At 36.6% G+C, this 25,698-nt stretch overlaps 1 protein-coding gene across 7 annotated transcripts in view; it reads right to left on the reverse strand.

Moving 5' to 3' along the window:
* The window catches only part of PARP8 (poly(ADP-ribose) polymerase family member 8), a 174,825-nt gene that overhangs the window by 36,158 nt on the left and 112,969 nt on the right, over nt 1-25,698 (reverse strand). For all 7 annotated transcript variants that reach the window (XM_032337436.1, XM_032337437.1, XM_032337434.1 and 4 more), the window contains 7 exons: nt 24,048-24,108; nt 23,494-23,584; nt 17,324-17,390; nt 10,675-10,800; nt 9,729-10,293; nt 8,054-8,104; nt 7,851-7,946 (listed from right to left, as the gene is read on the reverse strand). In XM_032337436.1, the coding sequence (XP_032193327.1) occupies nt 7,851-7,946; nt 8,054-8,104; nt 9,729-10,293; nt 10,675-10,800; nt 17,324-17,390; nt 23,494-23,584; nt 24,048-24,108 (1,057 nt within the window). The remainder of the gene's footprint in view (nt 1-7,850; nt 7,947-8,053; nt 8,105-9,728; nt 10,294-10,674; nt 10,801-17,323; nt 17,391-23,493; nt 23,585-24,047; nt 24,109-25,698) is intronic.

Here is a 25,698-nt window from a genome sequence, read left to right on the forward strand (position 1 = left end):
CCCGGAGATCAGGGCCTGAGCCAAAGGCAGACGCTTAACCCACTGAGCCACACAGGTGTCCCTCTATTGCTCATTTGTACTAGAAAGTTCAAGACAGTATCAGAGCTATAAATCAGTTAAATTTTCAGATAAACATTTACTAACTAGTTTTTGTAAACTTTTGATCCTCCCTGCTCCCATGTTTATCCACATTTTATTTGAGTTCAAAATGTCAACATAAAATAGCACACTAAAACAGAGTTCTCAAATCATAGTAAGTCATCAAGATTAGATGTCTCATTGCTCACAGAAAGAACATCTTATTCAAGAAAGAGGAACCAAGGGAGCACCTGGGTGGCTCAGTGGGTTAAAGCCTCAGCCTTCAGCTCAGGTCATGATCCCAGGGGTCCTGGTATTGAGCCCCACACTGGGCTCTCTGCTCAGCAGAGAGCCTGCTTGCCCCTCTCTCTCTCTGCCTGTCTCTCTGCCTACTTGTGATTTCTGTCAAATAAATAAATAAAATCTTAAAAAAAAAAAAGAGAGGAAGCAAATCATTCTTCCCTAATGAAACATAAGTAATTACATTGTGGGTTAGCTGACTCTCAGCTAATCCCCACCCCCAACATATTCTGCTCTGACTGTACCATTTATACAGAAAGCTCTAGCATCAATTAAAAATGGAACATAGATGAGGCACCTGGCTGGCTCAGTTGGTGGAGCATGCAACTCTTGATACTGAGGTTGTGAGTTCAAGCCCCACATTGAGTGTGGAGATTACTTACTAAATAAATAAATAAATAAAACATACACACCCATTTTTGGGGAAAATATTAAAAGTTTTTACTGGTAAAAAATTTTCTAAAAATTAAAAATTAAAAAAATTTTACTGGGTAAAAATATTACTGGGTAAGTGTAACGATGTATTTTACGGCACATAATTTAATATAAAGTGTATATGCCCAATATAACCAAATGTATACATCATTTATGAATTCATTTTTGAGTTTACAATCAATGTTTCAATTCCTAAAATATTAACAATTCTTAATGTTATTTTATTGTCCTCAAGCAATTAGTTCCTATAATTTGAACTGTAAAAACATGACAAGTCCCTCTTGCCATTCCAATACATAATTTTTTTTGCAATGTAACATTCATTATGCACCATTTAAACACATAGATGACTTTATATGTCCCTAAGATTTATTTTAGAAGTTTTAAAGCTAAGACAAATACATTTTAAATTTTAGTTGAATCAAAACAATTTAAAATGTGAGCAATGAAAATGTATTTCAAAAATGGTTAAGCCTAAAGAATATTTTAGAACCTAACTGTGTTTTAGAGAGTTTGTGTCTTCAATAAATTCAAATTGCTTCCTACTAAAAATAGAAATGATAAAACTCAAGAGTATCTATGTATTTGTATATAGCATGGTGTAGGTGAGAGGTTTTCAAACCTTTTCTCCCATGCTTTTTCCACTCAAACAAAAGCGCAATATACAGAACAGACAAAAAGTGGTGACTGTTCCAATGGGAGCACATGTGCACAGGTTCAGTTTTCCTATCTGTAAAATAGGGATAAAAAAATCACATCTAGTGCACCAGATTGATAAGACCAAGAAGTAAGAAAAGTAAGAGGCTTAGAAAATTTCCCTGAGGTAAACAGAGCTGTTTAAATATTAACAATACTAGGTAACTTGATAACCACAGCTGCTTCTCGTTTTAAACCAATGCATACACAAAAGTAAGTGTTCAATAAAATTTTCACTGAAGCTTATTATGAAATAGTATTTTTATTTTCATATCCATAGCTTATTGAAACCCTTAATTTAGTGTTAAAATTGTTCTTGTTAAAAAAGAAATGAGCAGTGTAAATAAAATTCCTAGTTAAAAAACTAGGGTTGAAAATGTAAGAATAATTAAGAATAGCTACTAGAAACTCAAAACCTACAAGCCTTTATTTAGCTCTTTGTATTTCTGATTTTATAGTCCATGCTTCAGGTTCTTTTCAAGGTTTGGAAGACAGACATTCAGGGCAGGGCCGGGGTTGGGGGGAGCGGGGTAGGTGGTGGCGGGGGCAAGTTCACCATGCTAAAAGAAAGACAGGAATCCCATGGAGATCAAGTCAGATTTGTAGTTAATATAGGCTCATGCCCATTTAAGCTTCAACACAGCGTTTCCTATTTTCTCATACAACTTAAGTTGTTGTTTGAGCCTTAAAACCAATTTCTTTCTACTTGGTTTGAAAAAAAACGTATTTCTGAACTAAAGTGTTTGGTATAATTATCATTTAGCCTATATTTCAAAAATGGAAATCTTACTTCTGTGGCATGAGGTGGGGGATGGGAGGAAGAATTGAGGAGGGAACAGGGTGTGCTTTTCCATCCATTCTTCAAACATTCAAGTCAGACCTAAATACAGGAATACCTACCTGTTTTACTCTTAAGAAGTAAAATGGGACATATCAAGGTTTACCTATATGCTCAGTTTCTCAACAATTATCATGGGAATGCCTTAAGCTTATGACCAAATTCTAACTGGACGCTGCTAATTTCATTCTGAAAATAAGAACTTAGTTACAAACATCTGTCTAAGGTCCACAGCTCAGGTGTCTCAGCTGATTTTGCCTCAGTGGGATTGGGCATTACACTCGAAGAAAGATACCAGAATCTCAAGCCTGATCAATCTATTCACAGCAAGCAATCTGGAATATTTTCACATGACAGGAGAAGAAAATGAGGTCCATAATTTTCATGTCATATGTTGATCTGGGAAATGGGAAAGTCTACTAGCCAGGGACATACAGAATGACTGCCAAGTACCAATGATAAATTTCTAACTATAGAGATCCTAATCCCTACAACCATATGCATGGTTTTCTCCAACCCAGTTCAGCAGCCCTTCCGCAGGATTCAAAAAAGAAGACAAACAATTGCATGGATCATGGTATTCAGTGTGAGTATAACATAAAGACAAGGGTACTAGGAAGGAAGAGGCTTAGAAAACAGTGGTGAGTCTGGCAATAAATCCTTATTTTTCTGTTATCCAAAAACACTGGATGAAGACAAAAATCAAAATTTTAAAGCATCAACAGTTGGCTGCCTTAATACTCTAGTTGATTCCAAAATGTAGAGAACCACCAATTGGGTTTGGGTTTGGTTTTCTGATCATAATCTGAACTGCACTGCCACATGGGAAATCCAGGACACTATAAAACAATCCTTGTGATGTTAATTTGAGTTTTATGCATTTGCAAAGTTTTACATGTCAGGCCTCATGCCTGGGAGTGACATTTATAACCTTTGTGAACAAAGAGATAAGTGGATCATTGTGGTATTTCTAAATCAGTAAGCATGGTAGGTACCCATGTTTCACAAAGTATGACACGCTTACCCAGACCTCTGAGTAAAGTGACAGAGGAGTACAAGTAGTGACCAAAATGTTAGGACTTCTGGGAAATAGCAGTAAAGGGCAACTTATGTCATTCAATAAATAATCATGCTTAGAGAAAAGAGAAAAAACATGACACACTTCAAATTTTGAATGAAAGAGATCAAACATAATGAACATTAGATATAGAATTCTCTGGAACCCTGAGTTATATCTGACTTATTTAATCACTCACTAGGACATAATGTCTCCTCTTTACATCTCTAGGAGCTATTTCAGTTTGCAATGTGTCATTGCACTGAATAAATGGTCAATGAGTCAGTGTAGTGATTAATACTTCATAAGAAATTTTATGTGCAATAATTTTATACATTTCTATTAAAATTACAGTAAAACATATTACAATGTAAATATAAGAGAGATACAGAAAAAAAATGAGTATGCCGGATTTAGGTTAAATATCCAGTTAAGACAATCAAGAGGCAGTTCTTTGTTTACTTCTCTTCCTTTGACTTCCATTTCCTCATTTAATTTCAGCTGTCACTTATTTTTCTATTTAAGAAACCCAAGTACGTTTTCTGATTTCTTAGATATCAGTCTGAATGGCAACAACATAAAACCAGCAGAAAACTAGCTATACTTACTTAGAAAACATCATTATTTACAAAAGCACTTCCACTTCTAGAAAGAAATTCTGGTGCAGAATAAAACAGTTAAAGTAAAACAAAAATTGAAGCAAGCACAGAGAATACTGATAGCAATCAGGATACTTCTATCACTTATTATAGGAATGAGCTGCCAGTAACTGAACCACAAGGACCACAACACGAGCAGAAAATATCCAGGATGTGAAATCTATTTACATGTTAGAATTACATGTCAGTTCAAATACATGAGTCAAGAGTAGCATCCTGATAAAGAACTGTGGCCTTGGTGCATCTGCTAGGGTTGAGTCTCATTTCTATCACTTACTAGCCACGTTGATAGTAAATAAATTACTGTTCTCCTCATCTATAAAACAGGGGTAATAATAATACCCATCTCACAGGGTTATCACGAGAGGACTAAATCAAATAATAATCCATGTAAAATACTTTGAACACATGATCACATAAAAGGCACTCAAAAAGCATGTGCCATCAATAACATTATTATAACCTTCTGGAGTGAAGATCGCATTGCCATTGATCATGCAACAGATCAAGATCCACAGATGAACACTAACAAAATAAAAATGGACCTTCTGATGGAAGGATAAACTGAAATGACCAAAGGATTCTCCTTATTCTCATGATTCTCCTTATTCTCATCGTAACTACACGTTTCCATGTATCACATCAAAATAACAAACAAACACCTTAGTTAATCTGGGTTTCAGAGTAACATTGTATGTATCTCTTTGAGAAAAAAAAGCTGACTGACAAAGAATAGTGTACGAGCAGTGAGATAAATTTTTTATATATGTTTCCCATAAACAAGTAAAATTAAGTATGTCTTTGACAAAAGATCATGATCACAAATGGTTATTACGTGTTTCTTAAAGAATACATCCTGAAATGCAAACAAGTTCTGACAAAACTTTCTCTTTCTAGGCTTTATAATTTGTCTTTTCAAATATATATTCCCAATAACAGGACAAATTTCTCTTAAAAAGTACAAAAGAATCTAGCTTGGTGCCTTATACTTAGGAAGCCTTCAATAAGCACTTATGATGCAGTTTTGAAGTCAGGCAGAAATAGGCTCAAAGTCCAGCTTCTACCCATACTGGCTGGGTGATGCTGAACAAACTTCTTGATCTTTTTTTATCTTAATCCTATTTGCACTATGAGCGAAAAAACACATAAACCACAAGAGTTTTGTGAAAATCAAATAAGGAAGCAATATGCAAAATATCTATCTATACAGGGTCTAGCACACAGCACTCATGTCATCCGCAAATGAGGATCATTTTAGTTTTTCCTTTCCGATCTGAATACCTTCTAATATTTTTTCTTACCTAATTGCCCTGGCTATGTCCTCTAGTACAATGTTGATTAGAGTGACAAGAATAAACTAACTAAAAAATAAATTTATCAAAGGATGTATAAGACCTGAATAATGAAAACTACAACACAGTGTATAAAGAAACTTTTAAAGATCCAAATAAACGGAAAAACTTCCTGTGTTCATGGATTGAAAGGATTAAAATTGTTAAGACAGCAATATTTCCCAAACTGGCCTATGGAGCCAATGCAAACCTATAAAATTCCCTGCCTTTTTCTTCTTCTTTTTTTTTTTTTGGCAGAAATGAACAAGCTGACTTTAAAATTCACATAGAAATGCAAGGGAGCCCAAACAGTGAAAACTATCTTATAAAAGGAAAATGAAGTTAGAGAACACACACTTCTTGCTTCCCAAACTTACTGCAGAGCCGCAGTAATCAAGACAGTGTAGCACAGATGGAAGGATACACACACAGGTCAGTAGAATAAAATTAAGAGTCCAAATAAACCAATACATCTACAGTGAAATGATTTTCAACAAAAGTGCCACAATCATCCAATGGAGAAAGCTCTTTTCAACTAACAGTGCTAAGCCAACTGAATAGCTACATACAAAAGAATTAATTTAGAACCCAACCTTACACCATACACAAAAATTAACTCAAAAAGGATCAATGACTTAATTGTAAGACAGAAACTATAAAACATAAAAGAAAATATAGGTGTAAATCTTTGTGACCTTGGATTAGGCAACAGTTCAGCTGATAAATATGGGCTCCATTAAAACTTAAAACTTTTGTATGTCACAGGATGCTACCAAGAAGGTAAAAAGAAAACCCACAAAATAGGAAAGAATATCTGCAAATCACACATCTAATAAAATTTAGTATTCAGAACACACACACACACACACACACAACTCTAATAACGCAACAAAGAGAAATAATCCAGTTAAAAACAGGCAACGAATATAAACAGACATTTATCCAAAGTAGATGCACAAGTGGCCAATAAGCATACAATAAAATGCTCAAAATCATTAATCATTTGAGAAGTGCAAATCTGAGCCACAATGAAATACCACTTTACATACACTGAGATGCTATATAAAAAGAAGTATTACAAGTGTTGAAGAAGATGTGGAGAAACTGGAACCATCGTACACTGCTTGTGGGAAAATAAAGTGGTACAGCCACTGTCAAAAAAAGAGTTCGATTGTTTCTCAAACACTTAAAGTTAGCATATGTACCAGCAATTCTATTAAATGATGAATGGAAAATGCGTGTCATATATCCATGTAATGTAATATTATTACACACCCCCCACAAAAAAAAACAAACAAATACAGACTGATACATGCTACCTGGATGAACCCTGAAAACATTATATTAAGTGAGAAGCCAAAAGCAAAAGGCCACATAATGTATGATTCCATTTATATGAAATGTCCAGAATAGGCAAATTCATAGAAACAAAAAATAGATTACTGGTTGCCAGAGGATGAAGGGAGAAGATTGGAAATGACCACTACCAGTTATGGATTTCATTTCTGGGTAATGCACATGTTCTGGAATTAAGACAGTGGTAATGGTTCCACAACACTGTGAATAAACTAAAAACTATTGAATTGTGTACATTAAAAGAGTGAATCACGTTATATGAATTTTTTTTAAAGATTTTATTTATTTATTTGACAGACAGAGATCACAAGTAGGCAGAGAGAGAGGTGGAGGCAGGCTCCCTGCTGAGCAGAGAGCCCGATGCAGAGCTCAATCCCAGGACTCTGGGATCATGACTTGAGCTGAAGGCAGAGGCTTAACCCACTGAGCTACCCAGGCGCCCCACACATGTTATATGAATTTTATCTCAATTTAAAAATTACAGAAAAACTTGAAATCAGATCATTCCTCCCAAACTACGTATCTAAATAAATGGAAAGATTTATTTTTTGTGGGAACATATACACATTGATTCTTATTTCTATACTCCCTCAGTAATGCCTCAAAAGTGTCAGTGAGCTGGCATTTTTTGGAAATCATTAAAATTCAGATTCTCTGTGTGCTATTGTGTAACTCCTCCGACTTCTACTCTTTTCTCTCCTGGTAAGCATCTTAAATTGTGTGGTTTTGAAGAAATACTGTTCATAAGTTTACATATATACATCTATAGCTACATTTTTCTTTCTATTCACCTACACCTACATCTATTGCTATTAATACAGAGGTAGACAGATAGATATAAATAGATGAAAGGAAAGAGAGATGATAGATAGGCACATATAAGAAATATGCTAGGAAATATTTTCCTAATATGAAACACCTTGTCTTCCACAGATTCCTTCACAAATAGTGATTCATTTGCCAAAATTACACCACTGTGTGTATTAAATAATTTGCTCATTAGACAATATGCACTGTAAATCAAGTTATATACTTTATTTTAGTATCTTAACCCTTTTATATCCTATGTCAACACTGAAATTCTACCAATGAGAACTTACCCTAAGCATAGGGCCATTTTGAAACACATGTGGCTCATCACAAACCACACAGTATTCATTCAATACAGGGATCCGCTGTTCAGCAAACTCAATTGTCTGAAAAAAAATAATAAAGAGAAATAATGAAGTCAAGTTCATAGATAATTTGAAAACCCATTAAAAGCTCAAATATTTCTGCAATGGATGGCTTGCTTGGATCTTACCTGCACTAGGAAGCCGCGGTCTCGTATTGGAATGCATTTGGCACCATTTGGCTATAAAAAAGCAAAGTAAAAGAAGAAAATAATTTTTTAACTCAGAGAATAGATGAATTACAGCCTTTGACTTTTTGAAACAGTGAATACAAGTGTGTGATCTAGGGTCACCTGTAATATGAATTAAATCACTGAACATGACATCAAGATTTTAGAGTTTATTATAATACACTTTCTGCCATTATTACCACAAGCCTTGTCTAAGCTAACCCAACAGCATTCTTAATTTTTGATCTTATAGTAAAAATGACTGGCATTTTTAAATGATCACAAAAGCTCATTTCCACTACTACTTACTGTCAAGTTCTCTCATCTCCTCATTTAGATTATTTCCATCTTATTTTACAATGAGAATTATTCCTCCAAGGACATAGGAGACAGCTACCGAGGGGGTACACCACTAAACTATTGTACTGTACTAGGCTTAATTATACAGGAAGATAGTAAGACACTTTCTTTTACAGAATACGTGAAATTATCTTTTTTACGTGATATTCTCATGGGAAACCTTCTATGTTAACATTTTAACATTATTTTCTAAGTGTCCTTAACACTTCCTTTTGATAGGAAATGGGTTTTTAGGGGTCCACCTGAAACTATCAATATACTTACATACATTTTCTTAACACAAGTATAATTTCATGGTATCATTTACAATGTAATTTTAGAAATAAAGCTATACAAGAGTAGCACAAATTTCTGAAGATGTATCTTATTTTTTTTCAATGCTGCTGTTAGGTGTATCCGTATGTATGGTTAAGAGTCAAGTACACTCTTACCCCAGTACACACACGCATTTACTGGAAGAAAACAACATTTTTGTCAATTGTTTTGCATAATTACTATACATAAGAGAGGTCTGTTTCTTTTATCTGAAATCGGCTTATAACGCTGATCGCTCCAAAGGTAAATGCTGTCTACGACGGGCTCCCAGTAAAATTACCACCCAGAGGGCTTAAGCTTGAATACCGTTACCTTCCGGCCCCATCTCCACCAAAAAGCTTCAGGATAACGTGACTTCAGTTTTATCAAGTAGACACTGAAAGCAGCTTTAAGCAAAGCTTTGGGATACAGGAGTAGAGGTTGCTTCTCTCCACAAGTTACGATGTTCATAGGCAAATGTCCTCATCCAGAAAAGGAAGGGCATTACTCTGAATTTAATTATTCGACAAACTCTGTCCTCCACTACCGACCTACGAGCACCAGAGGCCAGATAAACCTACTTGATAAAACATTAAAGTGCCATGCTTGCTTAAAAGGGATCAGCTTTGTGGATCCGACCGACTTCCAGTTTTAGCAGCATTCAGGGCCACGACAGGAATTTGGACTGGACCGTCCATCAACAGCTAGAGTTATTTATTTATTTATTTATTTTAGAGTCAAAATGCACGTGCGAGTACCGGTTGCCAGTGTCTGGCGTGCCGAGTTAACACCCCCAAGGAAACAAACGGTAAATTCCCAAACACGAAAACAAAAATGAGCACCTCGCTTCTTCCCTCTACCAGACCTGCCCAAAGGAACCCCCCCACCCCCACCCTCATCCTCCCCACCCCCACCCCCACCCCCACAGCGGTCCTGCCCCTTCGCTAACACTGAGGAACTCAGGAGGAAAGTAGTTACGCACAGCAGGCTGGGAAGATGACGATGAAGACGGGGTTAAGATACCGATAAGCCCTGAGGTGAGAGAGAGCCTCCTGCCCTCTGCGTTAGGTTCCTTGAAAAGCTCCGTCTTGGAGGACTTAGGAGCGCCGGAGTAGGACTTGCTGAGCAGCTTGTGGCTTTTCAGTCCGTACAGCTCTTCCATTCTGAGATTACTGGAGTAAGATCGGCTTAACAGTTTGTGGGGCTTCAAGCCGGCGTTGTGCTCACACCGCGGGTCTCCGGAACAAGACCGAGTCAACAGTTTATGCGACTTGAGGGTGAGGCAGTCCTCTTGCTTGACGGCGGCCGGGCACGGCCGGTTCAAGAGTTTGTGCGACTTAATAGCCGGCACGGTCTGCTCCGCCCTCGGGTCGCTGGACAGGGAGCGACCAAAGGTCCTGTGAGACTTGGTGGCGCACACGTCGTCGGTCTTGACGGCGCTGGAACAAGTCCTCCGCAGCAGCTTGTGCGTTTTGGAGATCCCATCTTGCTCCGATTTCAGCTTGGATTTGCTTTTACCACAACCGGGGGGAGGGTAACTTGGCGACCTTGAAAATGGAACAGCAGTTACTACGGTGCAAACCGGGAGCGCGACCCACCCCGGAGGCTCCGTCAACCGCACGCGGCGACAAGGCCCGCCTCGTGGAGCTACAGCCCGTCCCGCGCAAAGAGAAAGTGCGAGCATGCGCACTGCGAGCCCGGCCGCCGAGCCGCCATCGAAACCACGTGGGACGTAAACAAACCCTCCGAATGCGGACACGAGTAGCCACGTTTTTGAGGGAATCGACAGGACCTAGTCCGTCCTCTGAAGTCACACAGAACATGCATGGATGCCGAGACCATCTTAAAGAATGCTCGGAAGGACCTAACCGTGGAGTAGCCCGTGGTCAGAATCGAGAAAGACAACCGAGAAGTCATCTGCTACCCACCTGCGCAAGGTAGAAAATAAATGCAGGGGAGATTTCACCTTCTTCTCTGACAGCTTCTTATTGTGCAGGCAGTTCGATTTGTCTTTGCTCTGTTTCCACTGCTGTGTAACGAATGTCTGCATGATCCTGTCAATCCAAAGGAACTCTGTCATCACAGTTCCAAGAGAATTTAATAGGCCATTTCCGTATTACGTGGAGGACGTATTTATCGAAGGAAAATCAATGCACGGGAATTGGTGAGATTCTAACTTCGAATCATACGAGATGGTCCCGTATGTAGGAAAGCCCCATGTAGGAAATGCCTATGACTTTACTGCATTTTGGTTAATAACTCATTGATTACTGCAATACAATTAATAATGTGAACGATAAAAGAAGTGATAAAATTAGGGACGCCTGGATGGCTCAGTCACTTAAGCATCTGTCTTCGGCTCTGGTTATAGTCCCAGGGTCCGGGATCAAGCCCTGCATTGGGCTCCCTGCTCAGCGGGGAGATTGCTTCTCCTTCTGCTTCTGTCCTCCCCCTTCCCCCGCCACTGGTGCTCCTGCTCTCTTGTGCGCTCTCTCTCTCTTTCCAATAAATAAATATCTCTTAAAAAAAAAAAAAGAATTGATAAAATAACAGGCTATAAAAAGATTTAGAAGGGCAGCCTTTAAACAACTTTAGCCAAAGTTCTTTAGCCAAAAGCAAATTCGGAATTATTTTGCTGGTGCCAGAAACACAGTTTTGAAATAATGTTTGATAGTAATTATGATTTTATCACTTAAGATACAAGTAAAGTCCATTTCTTTTCAGTTGATTTGCTTATGCAATTTTCTTCATGAAAAGGGAAATAAAATGAAACCGTGAAATCGTTAAGTAAAAGGAAAACACGTAAAACTGATTCTATTGAGAAATATGAAATCAGCAAATTTTCTCTCTCTGCACAGCCCATTCACTTTAAAACACACTGTTTAAAAAAAAAAAAAAAAGCAAACAAACAAACAAAAAAAACTAAACTGTGTGTCTTGGGGGGCCTGGTGGCTCAGTCAGGTAAGTGACCAACTCTTGGTTTCAGCTCAGGTCATGATCTCAGGGTCATGAGATTGAGCCTGGGGTGGGAGCACGGAGTTGGCTTGAGATTTTCTCTCTCTCTCTCACCCTCTGCCCCTCCCCTTCCTGCATATGCATGCTCACACTCTCTAAAACAGCAAATAAATCTTTAAAAAAATAAAAATAGATTGTGTGACTCTAAAAAAGCCTTTAGTGACCATCATAAAGCAGGAATTTGATAACTCCTGATCTCAGTATTTTCTAAGTCAAGACCACAGCACATCACTGTTTTTGTAGCAAAGAATTCTGGAACATCATCTCAGACTCTGTCACAGCATTGTTTTCTGAGAAGGGTCCCTGAATGCGACAGCTTCTCAGATCCTTGAACCTGGGATTCAAGTGGCAAGGGCAGAGGGTCCATGAAGGCTGAGATTCAAGTATGAAATTTTACAATTAAGCATTCTGTATACAATAAATTAAATATTCTGATTTTCTTTCAAAAGTCAATTCAGCATTGTCTGCTTTTTATGTTCTTCTCAAGTTATTTCTAACACAGATTGCTTTTGGAGCAATTTATTGCTTTTGGAGCATTTATTGTTATAAATAAACAAAAAAAAAATAATTGGTACGAATACTTACCATTTATAATACACCAAGGGGTAATGCTTATAACAGATTTTTTTTTTTCTTTAAACTATCAACACCCTCAGGGAGCTATTATTCTACACATTTCACAAATAAGGTTAAAGACAGAAATCTTCCCAATTTAGCCTGGTTAATAAGTGGCAAAACCACAACACCTATGTTATCCAGTACAGACTGACTGATGCTAACATATGCTACTCAAACAGGTGTGACTCTTAGCACAAAGACCATTATTAATTTCTCAAGATCCTCAGTTTCTATCAAATTATCATCAATAACTAGTAAGTACAACCTCGACTTAGTACTCCAGCCTTTAGTCAGCGAGCTTAGATGAGTTCAGAAGAAAGGCATTTCTGGAATATTTGGGGGCCTTTTCAGCTAGAGAGGTAGTGAGGAAGAAGGGGATAAAACTGCACTCAATGATGCGGTCTGCAGTAAATTCACCTTCAAGCTCAGGCTAATGGAATTTTTTTTTTTTTAATTTAACACTTTACTTTTGAAGATTTTTTTTCACCCAAGATTTCAGCATGATTTAAGTTTAACAGTAATATTAGGGTCTTCATTTGTCCCTGTACCTAACCTGAAATCCCCAAGTGATACCACTCTTCATACCAAGCAGATTCAGATTCTTTTTCTCCTATACGAAAATTGCCATTCCTATATACCGTTCCATAAGAAACCTAACAAGTGCTTTTCTAATTCTTGATAGATAAACTGGAACAAATAAATAAATAAATAAAAAATAACTATAGCTAAAGTTGTTCCAACTTTGTATTGCATTAGCATTCCAAAGTGTGACCTCAGCATCTGAAACCAGTAGTTCCTCAACTTGGACCCCAAAACCCCTAGATGTTCTTGGATTCAAAAGGTGGAGTCAACTGTCCTGTAACACAGTTAATGTTGTGTTCAGCGTCCATGGTAATGTGAAATATACATAGGAACACATGTGGTCTAAAGGTCACCTCTTGATACCTGAGAGCCATCCAGAGATTTTAACGCTCCCACCGGTGTTTGTGTTTACTATTATGCCAGCACTGTGAAGAGTTACTACAGTTGTCATTGTCAAAGATCAACTACACAAGACGATGTCATAGTCAGCTGTTTCAACAAAGGTAGTTCCAACAAAGAAAAGGGAGTATATGTGGGCAAAGCTATGCTTTTCTTCATGCTGATTTCAAAAGGAATATGCACTGGAGGAGCCAGCACTATATTCAACCTGTAGTGGTCTAACAGCTTCAGCCAGATAGCATCATGCATCAAATCAAATGAACGTACTCATTTGACAATTGAAATCTGACTTTTATTTTAATTTGCACTTCAGTTATACATTGAATTTCATTTTATAAATGCAAACTCAACAGATGAAGAATTTATACCTAATTTTATGTTTGTATGTATTTAAGGCAATACTGGAGATTTGCAAGGCTTTTTGTTTTTTCCTTTTAAAAACAACTTAAGTTTGATTGATGCAAATTCAGCATCAAGTCATATATCATTTAAGAGCCTGGTGGTGGGTAGTAAGGAGGGCACATACTGCATGGAACCCTGGGTGTAGTGCATAAACAATGAATTTTGGAGCACTGAAAAAAAAATTAAATTTAATTTCATTTAAAAAAAAACTTGCACTTAACTATTCACTGTTTAAGAAAAGATGAATATTTCCATGGCCTATGCCATATTTAGCCTTTGAATGATAGATACTTTATATGAGGCTGACCACTATACTACATCTGTTTTGGGTCAATACTTATTTTTTTCTTTCGGGCTCTTTTAATGCCTTCATGTTCTCCCAATATTCATTCAGTGCCAAAAACATATCCCAAGTCTTAAATAAAGCAAAGGGATTCCTATGATTATATGAGAAGCAGGTTGTTGGATGGGTCAAAAGTATTGATCTGAGGTCAGATTCCGGCTCTGCCACTTTCTCACTGTGACCTTAGCACCCTGCTTAATCTCTCTGGGTCTCGGTTTCATCATCTAGGAAATGTGGATAGTAACAGCACCTGCTGGATAGCACTGTGGTCAAGATCCAGTGAGTTAATGTACATAAAGTGCTTAGAATAGCACTTCACATACAATAAGCACTGTGTATGCATTTGTTCCTGCAATCGTTATTAAGCCCGTCTAGTTGCCAGAAACACACCAGATAAAGAATCACAGGAAAAGTTTAATGAGTGTTTCTTATTTGCTGAAAACAAACCAGAGTAGTGATAACAAAAGGCCTAGATTTTGAGTCAGCCTTCTTAACTTGCTATGTTTCTGGAAAATTTCAGTTTTCTCTTATGACTTACTGTGAGGATGAGATCATATTTTTGGAAATCATGTAATTTTAGACTAGAAAGGATAATAAGCAAACCCATTTATTTATAATTTAAGGAAAAATAAATTAGATTAAAATTTAACAGGAATCTATTAAGAAAAAGTTCTAGCCCGTATACTAAACTGTTCATAGAACTAAAATTTACCCTTAGAAGTAATTAACCTTTATAATATGTTAAACATTTAGATGGAAATATTAATAAAATGTTACATATTCTATAAAGCGATTAAACAATGAATACAGAACACAGCTTTCCTTAATTTCTCAGAGTTAGAATTATACACATCATTTCTTTTTCTGAGTCCAAACAACATACTCAGACATCATTAAAAGGCAGAAAGTTACATATTCCAAGATTTCTGTGTTTTTGCCATTCTTGGCTCATCTGGACCTACTTCATTTCACTTTAAAAAAAAAAAAGTTAAGTGGCTAATAAAGTACATAAAGTAAAACTATGGACTTTGGATGATAGGTATCAATGTACATTCATCAACATTAACATCATCTAACAAATGTACCTTTCTGGTAGGACACATTGATAGCTGGAAACCTACGCATATGTGGGGACAGGAAGTATATGGGAGATTTCTGTATCTTGTTCTCAGTTTCGCTGTAAACCTAAAAATGCCCTTTTAAGTTATTTAATTAGGAAAAAAAATTAAAAACAAGGAAGAAAATTGGGTGAGGGTAAAAAACATCACAGGAGGGGAAAAAATTACAGAAGATGTGCCAAGGTATGGTGGTAATCAACTTGGATGGCATAACATAGAGGCAGGCACCATGCTTAGCTCCAAGATCTGTAAGATACTAGCTGAACACAGAAAACAAAATCCAATTAAGAAAACAAAACCAGCAGCACCTGAGGGGGACTCAGTCCGTGAAGCATCTGCCTTTGGCTCATGTCATGATCTGTGGGTCCTGAGATCAGACCCCAGGTTGGGCTCCCACCTCAGCGGGGAGTCTGCTTTCTCCCTCTGCCTCTCACTCTGCTCAGGCTCTCTCTCTCAAATAAATAAATAAAATCTTCAAAAAACAAAACAAACAAAAAAACCAATTCCACTGGAAAAGCACACTTAATCCTAGTGCAGAAAAATAAGAAAATTTTTAAGTGCTTATAAAGAAGCCCATGGCATTCTACAATGTGCTAAACATATGTTGTAAATTTAGTTTTAGAGATGTGCAATTCAAAACATTAAGGGTTTATTATCTAATTTTTTATATATTCATATTTAAACCCAACACTGGGAATTTGCAAGAATACTACCATATATTAATTTCCTTTCAAATGTGATCCACATATAACTCATATTTGCACAATGTCAAGTCATAAAAACTTAAGACGATTCTAGAGCTACATAATATATACAACCCTTTATAACACACACAAGCTTTCTTTTACAACAATAATCTCAAGTAAAATGACCGCAATACATTCCCTGTGTAGTAAATGAAATAAAAAGTTTCAAAGTACTTTCTCTTAGAACATTGCTCAATAAAGACTAATGTCTGATGCCCAATTAAAATTCATTAAAATACTGGTGAATGCATGAACCGAATCATCGTGGAGGGTGCAAACCATGTGTTTAAATATATAATAATCTAATGATAAATTTAAATTGAAGTAAAATTTGTATATTCAGAAGAATAAATAATCCTTTAGGAATTCTCCAGTAATACAAATTCTTTTTTTTTTTTAAGATTTTATTTATTTATTGGTGAGACAGAGAGAGAGCACAAGCAGGGGGAGCAGCTGGCAGAGGGAGAAGCAGACTCCCTGCTGAGCAGGGAGCCCGATGCAGGACTCAATCCCAGGACCCCGGAATCATGACCTGAGATGAAGGAAGACACTTAGCCGACTGAACCACCCAGAAGTCCCAGTAATACAAATTTTTATAGCTGATGTATATAGCATAGGATTTACTAAATTTAATTTTAACTATATGCAACCAAGTTTTACAAGTCATTTTGACTGGAGTAATTTTATGCTCATAAAATATAAATTCAATCACTGCATTAGAAAAGGTCCAAAGAGGAAATAAAGGGTTTATTTGAAAAAGGAATGATCATTTTAAGAGTGTAAGCAGAGGAGCTAAGCACAGTGCAGTCAGCCAGGGCCAGTGGCTGTTGACTGTTACCACCTCTAGGCCCCAAGAACAAGCAAGAACTTACTGGGTTCCATTACAGTTGTTCCATTACAACTGTAATGGAACCCAGTGAGAGAGAGAGTTATGCATAGGCTATGGCCTAGAGCAGAGAAGAAAGCTTCATTTGAAGGACTAGTCAACTCAAGGTGACCTCTTAGGGTGGAAATCAAAGGCAATAAATACTCTCTTCTTATACTGTTTCCTCCTCTGTTGGTCACCTATAGCCACAGCGACACATTAGAACCTGCACCCACACAGATCAGTCTCCACAGGCAAGGGCAGGGAGGGAGGAGACTGGACCTGGGCAGGCAAACAAGGATGGCGGCTGCTTCAAGCGGGGAGCTCTGCAGCTACACTACTGATGCAGTTCTTGGCATCAGATGAGTTCCTCTCCCGAGGGGCTCACTTCAAAAAACTCTTTTGATAAGAAACAGGGGAAAGGAGTGAGCAAAATGAGAAATCAATTCTTTTTCAAAGAAATTTTTTTTTCCCCCTTGGGAAACTTACTTCTTCAGCTGATGTCCCAGTCCAAATCGCTCTTTTGTAGAAATCTGAAAGACATCAACAGTGGGCACTGCAAAGGAAAAAATAATCAGTCGAAATGTTGAGCTGAAACTTGACCATCAGCCAGGGAAAAGACCAAAAAGGAATATATATGATACAGTACATTATGTACACATACATAAATATATTACACATTTACATATTATATAGTATGTAAAACATATTTATACACACATACATATTTTAAAATAGCATACACCAGTCCTATAACATTGCTATTTATGCTTCATATATATATATATATATATATAGATTTTGGAGATCATTCTTGGTCATTAGATACCATACATTAACATATAACATATGTGCCTATAAGAGTATCATATGTATAATGATGAAGAATCGCCAAAAAATATGTAAGTGTAAATAGCAATATGTAGGATAGCTTGTACATGATTCTGTAAGTGGAAGAGGCATGTTTGTATGAACAACACACTCTTTTTTTTCTTTTTGCAATAAAACAGTGGATGATGAGATATAGGAGACTTGCCTTTCACTAGGGGACCTGTCATGTGTTTTTACCAGGTACATGCATTTCTGTAAGCTAATAACTATGATGTTTATGAATTTAATAATCTCTGAAAAAATCACTCACCATTCATTCTTCATGGGTTTATTAAAGAATATCTATCTGAGTGTCCACTGTGCCAATCATTATAGATAGAATGGCAAAAAAAAAAACAAAACAAAAAATAAAACCCACATACACAAATATATCCCTGTCCCCATGAAGCCTTGGTCTAGTGGAAGGAGACAAACAAAAACTAGACAGATAGACTACCACATGGTGGTAAAGGCTCTGGGGGAAAATAAAGAAGGGAAAGGGTCTTGGAGTAAAGGTTACATGGGAAAAATATGTTCCAGCACTTGATAGCATGGCAGAAGAAAAAAGTGTCCTATCCAGAGGAAATCACAATGGCACGGCCCCTAAGGGAGAAATGTGCCTCAATATTCTAGGAAGAGCAAAGAGACCAGTGGAGCCACAGAGCAGTGAACAAGGTATCCCTTTAGAAGCGGAGATCTGAGAAGGACCACAGGTGTGGCAGCATAAGATCTCTGTAGAAAACAAGGGGAGAAGTAGGAAAATCATTCAGGAACTTATTAAAGTAATTGGCAAGAGATGCTGTGGTCTGGATCGGTGGAGGTGGTAAACCGTCTTGTTAACAGGACATTCTCAGACCACACATGTCCCACACTGGAAACCAAATTGGCACCCTCAATTTCCTCACCCCCTGGGTTGGCTATTACTCTGGGACACAAACACTCCACTCATCAAAGAAATCTGGTGCTAGAACCATCAATCAGTTCCTTTTCCAAAAGCATTCCAATCCTTAGGTACAGACTGAGGAACTGAGTGGACATCACTCAAATCCCTCCTGTCCCAAATCGAGGGCTACAGAAATTCAAAAATGAATAAAAAATCCTAACATCTTGGACACTCAGCAGATTTTTATTTTATTATTTTTTGTTTTAGAGAAAGATGACAAAAGTGGAACTTGCTGTGCTCCCTTAGAAGATTTAAGAAGACACAATTTCTTCCCAGGTAGATGGAATAAAATAGCTGGGGAGATGGAAGCAGAGAAACAAAAGGGACCTGTTTTTTTAAAAATGCAGAAAAATCCAAAATGCACTAGAAGAACTGAAATTATCACTGGAAGAAACTGTATAAGATGCATAGAGAGAGAGAGAGAGAGGGAGGGAGAGAAAAGAGATATAATAGACACAAATATTTACCCTGGATATATAAATTATTCCTACAAATAAATGATACAAAGACCAAAACTTATTCAGACTGTGAATAACAGTCTGATGAAAATAAACATCAATATTTTACCAAAAGGATAAATCTTTTAGGGAAATGTAAGTTACAAACACTGACTCAACTAGCAGTATAAAATCTGGATGACTTAAATTTTAGAATATACTAAAAGAGCTAACAAGATGGTACTTCCAAAAATGTTCCAAGATTCAAGTGATAAAACTTGTGTTATTATTAAATTAATGAAATTAATTATTACTATTAACTTGAATGTATTCAGAAGATATTAATAATCAGTGAAACTGGATGCAGAGTGTATGGGGACATGGAGTACTACCTTGGCAATTTTTCTGTAAATCTAAAAATGTTTTAGATTTGTATAATTCTTTTGAGGGATAGAGCGAGAGAGCATGTGTGTGTGTGTATGTGTGAGAGCAGGAAGAAGGGGCAGAGAGAGAATCTTAAGCAGACTCCACACTCAGCGCAGAGCCTGATGCGGGGCTCAATCTCATAACCCTGAGACCATGACCTGAGCAGAAATCGAGTCCGACGCTTAGCCAACTAAGCCACCAGGCACCCAATTTTTATAAAAATTTCCTCAAGTAATAGCTTTCTGATAACTAATGATCAGTTAGAAAATAAACTGGAATATAAAAATCCCATTAAACAAACAAGTACTCATGAATAAATTTAGCTAAAATTACTGACCTCATGCAGAAAAACAGAAAACAAAAAACACAGAACGGTACTGATACCTAAAACTAAAAACAACAAACAAGCCTTCCTTTAAAGGAATAAAAATGTCTATCCTTCCTAAATCTATTTAAAAGTTACCTTAAAATAACCAAATAATTCCCCAAGAGGGTTCATTTTTTAGGGACAACAGACTGAGGAAGAACTTGACAGAATGCACTACAGAAACATTTTCATGTTTTAAAAAAGGTGAAAGTTACTCGATTTTTCCTAGTCTTTCATATAACGTAGGTTGGGAAGGCAGTAAGTGAGGGATGCTTAAGATACTTGGAAATGATCCTAACACTCATCACATACATGTACAGTACCAATGATGAGATGATTTGTACAGAAAAACATTTTTAATAATGTTGGCTGTTTATCGCATTAAACTGAAAGCAGCCTTGCCCTTCAAATCAGAAACTAGGCTTATAAAAGAGCAATTCTGAAAAAATACATAGTAAGAAAAATCATGTCTTTTTATTTAAAATGTATTTCCTCATATACAAGGAAAATAGTCCTTATCTTTAATATTAAAGTGGATAAGGAGGTGTATTTCTTTAATTCTTATCATTCCTGTTCACTTACAGATATTTTGTCAGATTAGCCCTGATCAAATATTACAGCTGAAATAAGTATTATTCATACGTTTCCAAAACCTAGCAATGAATTTTTTTCAAAAACAGCTGTTAACTAGGTCAGTTTCAACCTTGGATTATTCATAAAACTTGCTTGAGGTGAATTAAGACCAAAGGGTACCACTGAAAATAAATACATAAAAGGTAACAGTAAGGAAAAAAAGGGAAAAAATAGCCCAATAAGTACACATAACAAAACACAAGCAACACCAAAGTAGATGTCTTACAAATGAACAAAATTAAAACACTTCAGACACAAGCTAGCAGAGGTTTCTAAAGTATTTTTACCTTTTTTTCGGGGGGAACTATTATGACCCAATAAACTTATGGTTGGTCAAGTTTGTCTCATTCACAAAATCAGAGTCATTCTGAGGTTTGAAAAAAAGAAGAATCCTCATGTTTCCTTGGTTTATAAACTATTAGGTAGGCAAATCAACCAATAGAAATGAAAACAGAAGGACTAAATTATGGATGAATTGTAATACCAAAGAAGGTGTACCAAATAATAAAATCATCTAAATGTGAATTGGAATATAATTATTAGAACATTTACCCCAAAAAAATTTTGTTATGCAAATGTAGCAAATAAATATATATTTATGCAAATATAGCAAATCTTTAAAGAGACATTGAGAAGGAAAATCTCTGCCTAAAATTCAAGATTATATTTCAAAAATGAGTAACAGTGGTAAGATTACATAAAAGCATGCCACATTCTCATCTCACACAGGTGGAGTAGTGTGAGTAGAAATGAACTGACCCAATTTTGTTCCTAACCCTGATAATTTAAAAAAACAAACAAAAAAAAAGTTCAAACATAAGAGCTGCTCTTTCTTTTAACCACAAACAGAATAAAACCAAATGGTCACATATCAAATCCCTAAAGAAAGAAAAATAATTAACCATACAGCACAGTATTTGGGGGAACAGCAAAAACACATATACCTATAAGCTGGAATATTGTGCAGATATTAAAAATTATTCCATTTCAGAATATTTAATGACTTGAGAACAGTCTCATGACATAATAATAAGGTACATAAACTACGCAGTTCAATGTCAACTTTATGAAAATGAGCCAAGCGTGCACAGGAAAGAGAAACACCAAACTATTTGCAGGTTCTCACTATAGAGGGATTATGAGTAATTCTTTTTCTTTCTTATTGCATTTCTATACATTTGAAATAATCACAGTAAAAATATGTAACATCTAGTTGTCTCTGCCTGGCATTAAATCATATGCTTTTATATTAAGAGTTGATTATTTAAGTAGAAATCATTATACAAAAATAGAAAAGAGGTGACTCAACAGAAACTTTTTCAAAATAAGAAATTTTCCTACGTATTTTTTTCTTTTTTTTTAAAGATTTTATTTATTTGAGAGAGAGAGAGCATGAGAGAGAGAGAGAATGAGAGGAAGAGAGGTCAGCTGGAGAAGCAGACTCTGCTGAGCAGGAGCCCCATGTGGGACTCGATCCCAGGACTCTTAAGATCATGACCTCAGCTGAAGGCAGTCGCTTAACCAACTGAGCCACCCAGGCACCCTTTCTATGTATTTCATCAGCTTGGAAGGTCAGGGATTTTTCTCGTGTAAAAGCTAATTGTAGACATAAGTTTCTTAATATGCCTAAAGAAAGACATGCCAACATCACAGTAAAGGATGTGTGAAGATGGCCATGACTTCAAGAGGTGCTGTCGATATCCACATCCCTTGATTCTGGGTGGGTTTTCCAACTGCTTTGAACAATACAATGTAGTGGAAGATTCACTGTGCCTTTTTCCAGGCGGCATCCACAGCCTGTCTCTTGCAACACTTGCTTCCAGACTCCAGTACCCATGCTACAAGAAACCCGAAGCCACATGAAGAGGCCATGTGTAAGATCAACACTCAAGTTAAGGGGCCGCAGCTGAGCTCCAAGATGACACACACACATCCACTGCTACCTCAAAGTTCTGCACCTTGAGCATCAGACCTAGCAGAGCCTTTAGTCGACATATGCTCTACCTACCATCTGACTTCAAAGGCATGGATGACTCCAAGCAAAAACTGCTCATCTGAGCTCGAAGAACGGTTAGAGATGGTAAGTGGTGGTTTTAAGCCACTAAGTCTGGGGGTGCTTTGTTATTCAGCAGTATGCAACTGGAGCAAAATGAGTAGATACAGTGTATGTGTGTGTGTGCACGTGGGCCTGCACGCATGTGTATCTGGTAGGGGAAAATACCGTAATTCAGTAAGTCTTGGCAAGGTCTAATAATCATGTCCTTTATTGTAAATAACTATCACTTGAGATATAACAAAATCATCCTTTAAGATAGTGGAAAACAAAAATATTACTAAGATTTCCATTTTCAAAAATAGAAGTATGTTGTATTTATAGTTAGGCTAAATTCATCAGTAATCAAAGGTGGGATAAGTAAACATTAAAACTGAATCCTAGAATCAGAAACATAAATAATTAAATCTAAGGGTAACCCAAAATACACCCTCTGAGCCCCTACTATAAGCAAAGTTCTCTTTTAGGTTTTATTTGCTTGTTTCACAGCAACTTGTCAACTTCTGAAATCTATACAACTAAATGTTGTATGTTTCTGTTTCCATAAGTTATACTGGCAGGGGCGCCTGAGTGGCTCAGTTGGTTGACTGTCTAGACGCCTTTGGCTCAGGTCATGATCCCAGGGTCCTGGATTCGAGACCCACATCTGGCTCTCTGCTAGGCGGGAAGCCTGCTTCTCCTGCTCCTACTCTCCCTGCTTGTGTTCCCTGTCTTACTGTCTCTCTCTCTCTGTCAAATAAATAAATAAAATCTTAAAAAAAAAAAAAGTTATACTGGCAATAAACCATCTTTGTTAGGATGCAAGTATATTTAAATACTATTATCAAGATAGCTGCAATTATGCTCAGAATTACCAAATGAATATTCTGTTGAGTGCACAATGCACAACTAGTTCATATTCAAAATAATAAACACAGAAATAAAACTAACCTGGGCCATTTAAATACTGTGTAAGTGAACAGTGTAGTCGGACAATTATAGGTTCTGTTCGAATCACTTCCCAAGCCACAGCAATCTCCTCCTGTGCAAATATATTAAAAGATGAATTAATTTTATGGAGTTCTTGATTTCTTTTTTTTTTTTTTTTCAAAATGAAACTCTTTTTTTTTTTTTAATTTACTTTGAAGAAATACAAAAATCAGTAAGTCTCACAAATTACCTCACGACCTACTGGTTTGGAGAAGAATGTCAAAGTATTCTTAATTTTTGCCTTCTACATAGGAAAATTAAAGTTAAAATTTAAGAAATAATGAAGTACTATAATAAGAGCCCATAAATTTCAGAATATATTAAAAGAACCAATGTAAAAATATATATATCATGTGTTTCTTCAACCAGTCATTGTATTTCTTTATAACCACTTTAACAAAATCAGCATATACTATTAATATGAGAAACGAATATTTAATTTTTTCCAACAATACTGTTAGAAAACAATAAATGTTTTTGAATGTATCAATCATACTGTATAAATTGATACTTACATCCAGAAAGCTAACATCAATATGCAGATCAATATCTACATCATCAATGGCTCCGTATTCCCTGAAAGCAAAGATTAACACTTATTTTTCCATTTTCCTTAAGATAATGTGTGCTCTCTCCTTTTCCTGATCTCTATAGAGAGCTCAGAAGTGAATGGGACATGAATTAACTAATTTCATGTAGTTGGACTGTCATCTTTTGTGATTATTTATACCGTCTAGACATCTATTTTTATAAACATGCTTTTGCATACATAAATTCAAGAACTGTTTGCTTCGTAGTTTCAAACATCCCCAGTTCTCTGTGGCAAATTCAACCATCCTCTCATAGGACCACTTGGTGTGCAGTGTGCTCTCTGAGAAGAAGAGCTGCTTCAAAGGGCAAAAAAGGAGTTTCTCATGGGGAAGGGGTGGAGAAAGAATTCACCATGACAATGATGTGCCCATGATTTTCCCTCCCATGTTAAACATCACCAGCTCTGACCAGATCCACGGGCTTTGCCATTTAAATGTCGTTGTGTTTTGAGAGGCAGTTCTAGAAATCTGATATATCAAAATTAAAACAAGTAACAACAGTTATGTGCCACAGGAAGACATTCTAGATTCTAGAAATCAACTTTTCTCCAGCCCTGGGAGTGCCATAAACCAGCATACATGAAAGAGCATAAAAACAATAGTTTTCCCATATTCTCTATATACACATATCTGTATTTTTTAATATTTTTATAAGAGTATGAAGTTACAAATGCTATATACAGTGAGAAATAAAACTATACAGATAAGAAATAAAACTATACAGATAAGAAATGATACAATGTAGCTGCCAATATTTATTAAGCACTCATGTGCCAGAAATTATTCTAAGAATTTTACATCCATGGGACCACAGTCCACTACACGTACCACTACTACCTTTAATTTATATACACACTAACTGACCCAGAGTAACAAAGTAACTTACCCATCATCACTCTGTAGCAGAGCCAAGATTTAAAGACATACATCCTCTTTATTTATGCAGGGAATTAATCCGTTCAGTATTCAATCAACCAGCACTTTGCAGGGTCCTCATCATAGTCTGATGATGAGGATACTATTGTTATCCTCATTTGCAAACAAGGAAACTGAGGTTTAGAGAATTGAAATCAGATGCCAAAAAGTCAATGTCAGTGGGGGAGTCAGGCATTGAACTCATGTTCAATTTCAAAACTGTGTGTAGGACAGTATCTGGCACACAGTTACTCCTCAATGACAATTTCTGTGCATTATGTATTCAAGTAATGCTAACATAATACAAAACTGTGGCACTTGTCTAGGGTTCAGAGAGGACACCTTTAATGATTAAATGGTTTTATGTAATTTGATGAATGAAGAAAGTGAAGGGTTTCTTTTTATTCTTAATGTCTATGACACACAAAAAGCAGCATATTAGAATGTAAGAACTCAGCCTCTGTGCTTTCTCCATCGTCCCCTTAAAAATATATCAAAACAGGGGTCCCTGTTCAGGTTGTCCCTCTTCCTCTGCCCCACCCCTCTGCTCGTGCACTCTCTTTCTCTCTCAAATGAATAGATAAAAATCTTTTTGAAAAATAAAAAATAAAAAAAATTTAAAGGGGGGCTTCGGTGGCTCAGTCAGTTTAAGCATCTGCCT

This window comes from Mustela erminea, chromosome 3, assembly GCF_009829155.1.
Source record: "Mustela erminea isolate mMusErm1 chromosome 3, mMusErm1.Pri, whole genome shotgun sequence".
NCBI lineage: Eukaryota > Metazoa > Chordata > Mammalia > Carnivora > Mustelidae > Mustela > Mustela erminea.